At 37.0% G+C, this 11,735-nt stretch overlaps 1 protein-coding gene across 1 annotated transcript; it reads left to right on the top strand.

Moving 5' to 3' along the window:
- Nucleotides 1–1,578: 1,578 nt before the first annotated feature.
- Nucleotides 1,579–11,363, top strand: SSR1 (signal sequence receptor, alpha; the record flags this gene model as incomplete). The annotated part of the gene is given in 9 exon segments (XM_010282442.1): nt 1,579–1,697; nt 3,436–3,523; nt 3,705–3,893; nt 3,896–3,957; nt 4,776–4,852; nt 6,545–6,623; nt 7,563–7,656; nt 8,227–8,241; nt 10,311–11,363. Coding segments are annotated over 9 exon segments (791 nt in total), but the record flags the coding sequence as incomplete, so codon positions are not given.
- Between the last annotated feature and the right edge of the window lie 372 nt (nt 11,364–11,735).

Raw genomic sequence — 11,735 nt, 5'->3', positions numbered from 1 at the left:
CGGTGCCCTTCGCCTTGCCGGGCGGGCAATCTCCGCGTACGCTACCATGTTATCTGAGGCAACGTCTGAAAACTGCCTCTCTGCTGCTGGGTCTGGAAAGGCAGAAGGGCAGCCATCTCGCCCAGCTCTTCCAGTGGGCTGCAGCACACGCTGTGTGTTAGCTCCTTGCCGCAGCGGGCAGCTCTCCTTCCCCGCTATTGCCACATCATCAGCCCTTCTGACATCCATCGAAAAGACCGTAAATTAGAGGTCTGAGAGAATCTGCTAGCGCAGTTGCTTGTGAAGAGTGCCTGTAACTTACCTGTACCCTGTTCAGGTGCAAAGGTTTTAATTAAAAAAAAAAAATCTTTATTTTGTAAGTTCAAAACTTCAGCAAATAAAATCACTGTAGGTAGTCTCAGGTTAAGTATTGAACGTGGTCGAGTAAAAGTCTTTGAGTGTACCTTCTAAAGGCACTTGAGAGGAGGGCTTGTATTTGCTTTTTCTAGCACTGACTGACAATCTTGAGGTCCTTGGATACACTTGTCCTATTCAAGGATTTCTATTCCCTGTGAAAGTTTTAAAATATTTATTTTAAATGTGTACTCACAGTAACTAGACCTTTTTCAGGCTTGTGTAAATCATCATCCATTCATTTCTACTCTTTCATTTTTGGGAAATGCTAGTTTTATTAAAAGAAAAATCTGTAGTTTTGCTTTTATGTTTTAAAAGTTCTCAGCCTAGCCTGCACGTGCTCTAAGCTGCAAGCAGACAGAACTTTGTCCTGTGGCCAATATTTATATTAATCGTATCTGCCAAGTGTTTGAATGTATGAGACTCAGCTCCATAAAAGCAAAGAGGCAATGAACTATCAGATTGCATTTGTCTTGGAGCCTTGCTCTGGAGCCATGCTCTGGATCAGGTTTCTTTTCTGACTAGTGTTGTGGTTCTGCTGAACATATGGAGGTAGTAGTATATGATAGTGAGGAGGTCATATTAGAAGAGACTTTTTTTTATGTTTCAAAACTGGAATGAAAATAAGTACAAAAGTAGTAACTTTTTAACTACCTGTGAAAGTGTAGTGTTCTGATACCACCAGATGAAAAGGACCCGCTAATCACTTACTAAACTTAGTCTTAGAAGAAACAGTACTTACTAAATTAATTTCCTGGCAATAGCAGTGTCTTTTTATTTTTGCATTTGCAATGACAAAACAAAATTAAAATGTTTTCATAGATTGACGTGGTCAAAAGTTAAACAATAGCTTTTAAGGCAAGTTGGTTGCCTTCTGTGAATTTAAGCACTGCTGTGTGAATGCTGAACTTTTTGTCACCCAGCTGTAAACTTTCTAGTTTTGAACTTCCTGGCACACAAACAAGTAGCTCAGAAAGTTATTAGAGAAGGAAAAAGGCTGAAAGATCAACACAGACAATAATTTGAATGTGAGGTTTTTGCAACTGAGTCTTCAAAATGTTGTATTTAACAGATTTTTAAGAAATTCTTCAAACGCCAGTTTGAAAGTTGTGCTACAGTGTCAGTTTTCTGTTGATTAACTAGACATTAAAAAGGCTTTCTTGTATCTGCATTTTGTTTTGGTAGGTTCAGGTTTATTAGTTGCAGCTCAAGATGCTACAGAAGATGAGGAAGCTGTGGAAGATACTGTAGTTGAAGATGAAGATGATGAAGCTGAAGTTGAAGAAGATGAGCCAACAGACTTGGTAATTGTACATGAATGTTACCTCATGAGTATGAATTAGACTTGTGTGCTAATGTGCTTGAAGCTAGGTAGTTTAGATATATTTAAATATGAGCTTAATAACATTGCTATTTTCCAGATAGCTCTTTCCAAGTCTCCAATTAAACTTGTGTTCAGTTTGAAGTTTCAGAAGGATTTATCTCTTCTTCCTGAATTAGCAGTTGAAAAACCACATGGGGACAGCCTGATTTCTGACTACCAATACTGCAGTTCAAAAAACAGAACACCAAGCGAGAAACCAGACTCTCAAAGGAGCCCCTTGTAGTTCTTTTCCAGCTTAAGCTGCATCTCAGTAAACTGAGAAGGACATTAGGGTGTAGGACTCCTACATTCTGGCTTCTTTGGTATTGATTTTCAAGGGGCAACAGAATCTTAGTTAAGTTCAGTATTAATTCTGAAAACCTTGTTTTGCAGCCTGTTTTCACTTAATACATTCCTAGTCTCTGACACTTGTTGCAGGGTATGCCTGTTATACCAGTGGTTCAGAGTCAGTTGCTTCTCCTTGACAAAGTGAAATATTTTATGTAGTTATGTGATGTGCTTACAGCAGTAGAGTATTAGGCTTGCTAGATGCTTAGTATACTTAAATTGCTACAACAATTTCTCAAATTTCTGGTGTAAAGTAGGAAAGTTTGGGACATTATTAGGAGAAGACATGCATAATAAAAATGGAGACCTGGTAAATTTCTTTGATTCTATTAGATTTTTATTGATGTTGGTAAGTTGGTGAACTTATGCTCAAACCAGCTTTGCTAAGTTATAGAAGGTATGCTAGGTATTCAGTACTAACAGAATATTATTAAATTAAACTTCTGGGTGTAATTTGCTTTTAATAGTCTATGACTTGAGTAAAAACATTACATTTTTTAGGCAGTTTCTTTTATTTGTCACTGAAGTAGAAGATACAGTTTTGCATGGGGGCTTAGGTCTGGTTCATGGTCTACCATGAACACGGTAGATGTGTGACTGATCTAGTAGGCTATCCACTGCTTCAAGTGGTTGTTTAAGCAGTGAAATCAAATGATCTAACTAACTCACCAGCGGTTAGTTCAGACAGTTCAAAATGGGGTCAGCCTTGTTTTTATTTGGTGGGGGAGGTGGCGATCCCATGATCCCCATGTGGAAAATAAGCCCTTAATGCCTGGATTTGCCAAATTAAAAAGTGACTCATCACAGAGGTGAGCTTGAACAAGTGAATCCACGAACTCTGTTCCAACAGTCTAACCATTTCCAGGCATACATACTTGCTTAGTTAACGTACATATATACATACTTAGTTAAAACAGAATAGAAAGTTTCTATAAACACTCCTTCTGTAGTGAAAGTAACTCATTTGCCTTATGGTTGTCTATAATTTTGGAAATGCTTGTTTTCTAAATAGAAATAGCTTAGATGTGAACACTTAACATTTAGAGTCTATTCTTTTCCTTCCACTCTGAGAGACCTTACTGTTGCTGACTATAAACCTTCCAATACAGCTAAGTGCAGTTCAGATTAGTCACTGTGTCAAATAGAACAAGTAGTACGATAAATGCTGAAAATGATGCTAATCAAGTCTAGAGGGAGAACAGACTATGTGCTATGCAGGAATTGATACTAATGCTTGCCATTGTTGCATGCCTTGGTATTCTCATGAAACAAGCATGGTCTTTGCCTCACTGTTCGTTTATAAGATTTTTCAAAAAAGTCTCATGTCTTAGACAGAAGAAAAAGAGGAAGAAGACTTGTCAGGAGAACCTAAAGCCTCACCTAGTGCTGATACAACCATCTTATTTGTGAAAGGTGAAGGTAAGAGCCCTGTGCTGATCTACCATCTTCTTTACTGTTGCTTAGACTCTATCACTGTGTGCATAAAACAGTGAAGCTCAAACAAACCCAAACCAGAATCTGTTTTAGATACTCTCCATTTAGAAACAGGCTAGGCATGATGTATGAGGCTTCTAATGGTTGAATTCTTTTTTTGTTTTAGACTTTCCAGCGAACAACATTGTAAAATTTCTGGTGGGCTTCACCAATAAGGGTACAGAGGATTTCATTGTTGAGTCTCTTGATGCTTCTTTCCGATATCCTCAAGACTACCAGTTTTATATCCAGAACTTCACAGCTCTCCCTCTGAATACGGTAGTTCCACCGCAGAGACAAGCCACGTTTGAGTACTCTCTGAGCCTATGGGCGGTCGTCCTTTTGGACTAGTTATCAATCTTAACTACAGAGATGTAAATGTAAGCCTGATGTTGTAATTTATTTTAATCTTTCCAGTTGATGTGGAAATGTCAGGAAGGAACTGATTAGTCAAGTTACTACATCTTCAGAAAGTGAATGCCTTTGTGGTTTTTAAGCAAATCAGTAGATACATAAGCACAGTAAGTGACTGTCCACATGTTTCACAATAGCCCCCCCATGTACATCTAGTTCTGTATATGTTAGACTTAGTTATGTCAGCAGTGGAAGCTAGAATACCTTAGAACTGTGTTGTGGTGGGCTACTACTTTTGGTTTTATTTTAAAAAACAGAGACCTAAAACTTTTTTTATGATAATTAAATTTTGCTGTGCTTTTCAGATTGGGCTTTGCTAACAAACTTAACTATCAATCTGAATCCCATCTGCAAACTCGACTTCAAGCAAATAAATGACCAGTAGTTGCAATCTGGGGGAAGACTATCCAAAAGCATAAATTGAGATTAAAATAGGGGATGCTTTTCTCTTTTAGTGCAGGTCAAAGTTTAACAGGCATCTGTACCTTTGTTTTGGTTGTTCTAATAAGAGCCCTTCATATGTAATATCTCATGTTACAGGAAGGTCAACACATTGAAGGCTAGATGTGACTATACTGCTAATACCAAGACGTTCTTTGTACTTGCACCAAAAAGTTTATGCTTTTATGTGTTGAGTCAAACTTGCACTGCTTATAAACTTAATCAAGTCTCGTGCAGGTGTTACTACTTTCTAGAGTTTTTCCAAGAACATGGGAAAAACTAAACATTTGTGTATGTGTTTTAAGAAGTGACTTTTAAATGTTATGTGGAAACTTTGTTATAGGGCAATGTGTTTCAAGATGCTGTCTTCAATCAAACTGTTACAATTATTGAAAAAGAAGATGGACTGGATGGAGAAACGTAAGGCGGTTTAGTTGGTATACTGGTAGAACAGGTTATTGATGGCACCAGTGACAATAGTTCTTGCATCCTCATTTTATTGAATGCTGTGTCTGCTGTGTTTTGTTGATGGTATAGCAGCCATTTGACTTTTACAACCTTGATAGACTGAAAATATGAACTTTTTCACCAAATGAAGGTTGGTATTAATACTAGGGCTCTCCAGGATTGATATTATGTTGATGTGCAGTTTGCACATCTGCTTTGGCTCAGAGGGCTTAAGCCTGGAGTAGGACCTGATGACCTTAGCTACATAGCTACTCAAAGCTGTTAAGCTTTTGTTATACTACTGTGCTTTTCCCTAAGAGTTAAAGATGCAGAGGGTCCATGCTATTTGACTGTGGATCCTACTGTGAAAACTGGAATAACTTGCTTCTGGAGCACTCCACTATAATCCAAGATTACATAAACTGAAAGATGTATTTGGAGTATGAGATAGAGGAATTCACACTCATTCTTTCTTGCACTAACCCCTGTGTGTAGCAGATATCTTTCAAGAGTGGGTTTTTTTTACCTGTCTTGAAGACTAAGTACATCTAATATACCTTGAATGGTGCAAGCATATGCTGTGCTGATATGCTTTTAAATATTCTAACACTGGAGTGGAATTATAAGAGAATCTGTGAGTTAAAAAAAAAAAACCAAACAAACTTCAGAAATGCTTGTAGACAATGCTGAATATTTAAATTCTCCTACCAAGGTAGAAATTGCGTGCTAAGCAAGCTTCCCTTTAAAAAAGGTCAACCAAAAGAAATAACTGTTGCATTAATTCATATTTCTCAAATAGGATCAAAGAAAGTATAATTGGTCATGTGAAAATCTGTGATACTCTGATAAGGGAGCTCTCAAAAGAATTCAAATTAGTAGAATCAGTTCAAGTTAATGTCCTGTGAATAGATAATTACCCTAAGGCAGGGATGTTCAGTTAAGTCTTTTCTCATAATTTTCTTTGTCATAAATCTCAGCTAAGATATTCAACTTGGAATAGTTTCTTTACCTGTAAATTCCTGCCTATTTCCTAAATTAATTTTAGATATAATTTATGTTCACTTCTTGCTAAGTATCTCCAGGTATTTCAGGTAGAATTCTTCAAAACAGACCAAAATGCACAGATTTAAAAAATTGTTTGCATAAGTAGAATCGTAACTGTGGAACACAGCAAGATAAGCAAGGCCTTTCAAAGCTCTGTTGCAAGTAAACTAATATCCTAGCAGTACTTGCTTTGCAGTAGCATACTAAAAGCATATAAGAGACTTTTAAGAGTTTTGTACATGATTAAAGCTGTCACAAAAATAAATATTACCTGTGATCCAATGTCTTGAAACGATACTGCAAAAGAGTTCCTGCAGTTACTGAATTTCAATAATGATTTATAATAGTTTCCCAGATCATACAGCATTTTTCAAATATTCTGTTTTTCAGAATTAAGTTTAGGATTACAGTTTCTGAAATCAGTCAGGATAATTACTTAATATTTGTGAGCACTTCAGTTTCAGATTCATTGTTTCTTTCCCCACCTACCCTCTACAAAAGTTCTTTGGAAAGATCAGGTGGGACTGTGGCCAAAGCTAGGCTTAGTTTCAATGCCTCTTTGTAAACTTTCTTAAATACTTAACATTTTTAGTTAATAGTTTCTTAAACTGTTTTTTAAAGGATCTTCATGTACATGTTCCTCGCTGGACTTGGTCTACTTGTCATTGTTGGCCTACATCAGTTACTGGAATCTAGGAAGGTGGGTAGTGTATTTTGTCTGTGTACTTGTTAATACAAGACCTTTCTGATATGAAAAGAAAGCAGTTCAGTAATTGCTTCCGGCATATAATGGTACAGGTAAAACTTTAGAAGATTTACTTTTAGAACCAAGACTTTAGAGGTTACTGGGAAAATCAAGAGTTTTTAAAAATGTCCATATTTAGAGATGGCTAGATTGCTTTACCTAATGCTCATTGGCTCCACACTGAAGTGGTTGAACTGGAAGCATGCAGCTACTGATTCAACACTTACTGGGTAGGCTTTCCCCATGCTCTCTGTCTGTTGGTTTAATCTAGGTCAAACTTTGAGGAAAAATATCTGTCTAGTCCTTTATTTAGTTCTTATCAGTGCTTTGCCATGATGTTGATTAGGGCCTTCTGGATTGTTTGTAAGGCTGTAACAGCTAAGGGTTTGTCCGTGTAAGTGGTCTGGCAAGTAAAAGCCATGGAAAGCTTAAGCCTCATCTGCATGTAATGCATAGGCTGTGTCTTTGTGCAGTCTGGCTTACGATATTTTTGAATTAGCTTCCCTTGGGAAGAAGCATGGAATGATTATTGTGCTTTAAAATCTATTTTGCAAGTATAATGAGACCAGTCATCACAAAGTTTGATCATTAGCCATTTTTTGTGACAGGTATAATGAACTTGCCCAGGCATGCATGAAATCTTCATATCTTTGTGTGGAATAAGTATTGTGAGGCATTGCAAGTGGTAATGCCAAACTTAAGTGAATAAATTGCTAATGGTAAAGGTAGTTAAAGCTAAGCTACAAAGGCAGCTTCATACATTGATTAGCCTTAAGTTTGTCTCTCAGTGAAATAACTGCAATTCATTAAATATAGCATTATTAGTTATTTCTAATATTTGTGCTATCAAAACTTTGTGTAAAGAAGAACTGTTTTTCTTTCTTGAATTTTCAGAGGAAAAGACCGGTACAGAAAGTAGAGATGGGAACATCAAATCAGAATGATGTTGATATGAGCTGGATTCCCCAAGAAACTTTAAATCAAATAAGTAAGTAGTTTGTTTTCCACAAACTAGAGCCTAACAAACTTGAGTAATTGTAACAATAAATAGCTTATACCAGTTTCTCAGAATAGCATACTTCTCTTCTAGGGAATAAAAAATTGTCTAAAGCACTGTGCTTAATGATTAGGCTATTACGTTAGCGGCTTATTCTTGTACATAACAAACTTCACTGGTTGATACAGTAATGGCTATCGGTGACTTCTACAATTTGTTCTATAGACTTTTTCCAACAGTATAAAATCTCTACCCAAAACCTTGATCACAAAGGAAGTTTAAACAGGAGAAAATATGTATAATCTCAAAGTTTCTGTAGGTTGTTTGGAAGTTTGCCTATAGACCGAAGTTCTAAATAAGCATTAGAGGTGTGTTTTAACTAAAGCCACATTAAGACTTGGTATTAATGTCTTTCACAAGTGCAGAATGATTTAAGTTCTACTTGATACCTGAAATGCCAACAGTAAACCCAGTATCTCATTTCTTTAGAACGTTTCTCTCTGTGTGGATATTTCTAACTTCTCTTGCTGTTTCTTCTGTTTTGCTTTCCCATGGCTTCAGTGCAGAGTAGAAGAGGTGAGGCAAACTCTGATCTGGAGTGGAAGTGCTTAACGTGTTGTCCATGTGATAATTAGGCATGGATAGAAGTACAGCTTCCTGCATGCAGTGATTGGTGATGTAGCATGAACAGTAAAAGATTACAGAACAGATGCATGCAAACACACAAACATATTTTATAAACATATATGTATAAATGTTTTCATATATTAGAAATACATGTATGTATATTTTTTCTGATTACATTGTAGTAACGTAGCTTCAGTAGAATATTGCTGAAGTACTGTTGTCTCTAACAGTTCCCAGAACCCTCTATCTAAAATGCAGGTGTGTATTTTGCCTTCCCCGCTACCTTGGTGTAGTGTCAAGCTGATCTTACACGAGGGAAGTGGAGGACTGATCATGAACAATGGCTGAATGCATCTTGTTTCAGTGAGAAACGAACCTCAGCCTTGGGTGTGATAGTTTAATAGTCAGATTTATCTTCCTTGGTCTTCCTTATCCCAGGTGAACTCCTATTACCAGTAACACTGGCTGGTGTGAGGTGAGATAGCCTCACTTAAAACAAAATGCATCCTAGACAAGAGAAGTGCTTTGAAAACCCTTTGCAGGAACTACCTTTACTTGAAAAAGGCTCCTGTTTTGATGAAACAAGCATATTCTGAGCTTTATTTGGTGTAGAAGGGCTAGAGGCCTTTTCCCTGATATGAAGTTGTGCCAGGAGTTGATGACTTTTTTTTGATTCCTTCACCCTTTTTAACTCTTCTATATTACATTGGCATAAGGACTGGTGTTTTACTTCTGAAAATGTACACTTTTTTGTACACTGTCTTCTGAGAGACACAAGAATGATAGTATAAAATCTAGACATAGGAATTTGAAAAGCCTCAATCTAGCAAGAAAGGCTGAAGCTCTAAATGCTAATTTTTTTCCAGAAGAGCAAGCTGTCTTTAAAGGGGTTCAGATCCTGGCAATGTTTGGGTTCTTTTCCCTCATCCCTTTCTTAAGCTAAATAGGTATTCATATCATACCTGAAGTCTAGGAAAAACTGATGTTTAAGTTGTTGTTAATTGTGGTTTTCTTTAGCTCCAGGTTAGTTTTAATTAAAACTCTACACTAGAATCCTTTGAAATACATGGCCTTTGAGATCCTCAGAGGGTCTTGACTCTTTTATTGTTGAAAGATACTCATACTGTACTGAGTAGCTTGTAATGGTATGATGGCTGCTCCTTGTGTTTGCACATACTCTTAACAGTGAAGTTATTGGAGATGGTTCTGTTGAAGAAAATGTGCATTTTTAAGTCAACAGATACACTTGGCAATTGCTTTAGTGCTTCATGCAAAGCACTAGCTTCTGTATAATATTACAAAGATTGAAATTCTACCTATGTAAGGAACATCATAGTAAAGGATGACTACAGGCCTGTCAAAGTCTTAAGTGTAGGATGATGCTTCTGGCATCTAGTGATCATACAGCTGAAGCTGTGTTGCTTCCCCATATGGGATATCTGATTACTAAGTAACCTCTTCATAGTCAAATATGGATGCCTCCTGGAAAAGTGTGTGTTTTTCACAACCAGAACACTTAATGTTCTGCTGTTTATCTGTATGAATGTAGAAGTATTTCATGCAAGACAAAGCTGTCTAGTGGAGTGTCAATCATGTATTCTTTAAGCGTGTAAACACAAAACCAATAACGATCAAAATAGTTCATTAACTTTCTAAAAGTGTAATTATGGTATATGAAGCTTTTCTAAACAGAGCACGCAGTTTCATCAGGAGTTGGTGTGGGGTTTATTTTTTGGGTTTGGTTTTTTTGCATTTCAGTAACTGGCATATCGAACAACCCTCACCCTGGAGTTGCATGTTACAGAATAGGAACATTCTTTTCTTGTTACTGTCTATTTAGGATGCTAATAGTTAAAGCCTTACAAGTTGGTTGAACTGACTTCTCTGTGGTGATGCATTGCACTAGAAGGGCAGTTTGGCTTGTGTTTGGGAGGGAGAAAAATACATGGTCATATAACACTTAATCTGAAGTAGCTGTAGAAATTGATGCAACTATCTTTTTTTGTTTTTTAATATAGATAAAGCTTCACCAAGGAGGTTGCCCTACAAGAGGGCACAGAAGAGATCAGTGGGCTCTGATGAGTAAATGTTAACTAGTACAACAGTTGAACCTTTACTAATCCTGCCTGTTTGGTTTTTTTGGATTGGAATAGTGCAAGAGAATCCATATCACCATATAAGGAAAATACTGCTAAAGATTTGGACTGAACAGATTAACTGAATGGTGTTAATATTACTGAAAATGCACTTCTCTGTTAACTGTTGGGGGGTGGGGAGGTAGCCATTAAGATTTGTGCCTGCGTGTGTAAGCAGTTGGTCTTAACAGAACCATGTTACCTGAAATGTGCCTTTAGAGTTCTTTGTAATGCTGGCTTGTCATCTTGTACACTGTCTTTGAAGGATTTTTCTCCTCCCTCTAATCTGAATGTCTGGTGACTTAATCTGTCTTGATTGTATCATGTCTTTATCAGAAGCTGTATGCATTTTTCTTTTTCAGTAAGTAACTTTATTCTATACTTTGTGCACACACTGGAGCTTGTGTGCATGGTCCTATTTCAGTGGCAAGGCAGTGATCATCTAGATTTCTGCATAGTTTACATTCTAAAGGCACAATTGGGTATAGCTGCTCTTAGTGATAGATATTTTGCTGCTGTTTTGATCTGAGCATGCAGTGGCCTAAAACTCTGAACTTACCTGCATAGATGTTAGGAAGACTCTTACACAGCAGCAGAACTTGTGAAGCATGGAATTTGTGTGCTGAATTGGTATTACTACATAATTTTTTTTTATACCCAACTTGTTAAATGGTTAGTTATTGAGTCATGCCAGCAGCCTAGGTATGCTGATCATAGTGGTAGCTCTGCAATGTTTACTCAAGAAATTACTGAATAAGCCAGAACAACTTTTCAGTAAGTTCTTGGTTCTCTCACACAAACTAGAATGTCATATGTATCAAAATGTCAACTTTTCTTAAAGCTTTACATGGGGCAAGGACTTTGCAGTTACTGTACACACTTGAAACTGAACTTGAAAAACTGTTGGCTTCAAATATCTTTTTAAATGGCAAACTATTCCCCCTTTGCAGTTTTTAAATCTCGTACTTCTTTCCCCTGGTCAGTACATTGTCTGAGTTGTTTTTTTAATCACCTTGTCTTTCCTGCTAGTAACACAGATGCATATCCATTATTAACTACATGTTAGTTCAGTACTAAAGCAGAAAAGCTATATGCAATCAAAATTGAATTTTCTTTTGTGGCAGGCATAGCTTGCATGATTACCAGGTACTGAGGTATTGATCCACAGCCATTGCATTCAGGAATTTAACTGACAGTAAAGAGAGCAGAGTGTCAGTTTGCTGACATCAGGCACTTGGACAAGGCTTGAATTGTTTGTATCTCAGCTGCATCTCTTCCTGTGTCTGAAGGTTATCTGGAAGCTTCTTC

Source organism: Phaethon lepturus, unplaced genomic scaffold (assembly GCF_000687285.1).
Source record: "Phaethon lepturus isolate BGI_N335 unplaced genomic scaffold, ASM68728v1 scaffold23462, whole genome shotgun sequence".
Taxonomy (NCBI): Eukaryota; Metazoa; Chordata; class Aves; order Phaethontiformes; family Phaethontidae; genus Phaethon; species Phaethon lepturus.
The sequence above is the reverse complement of the archived record's forward strand: the minus strand, read 5'-3'. Positions and strand labels throughout refer to the sequence as shown.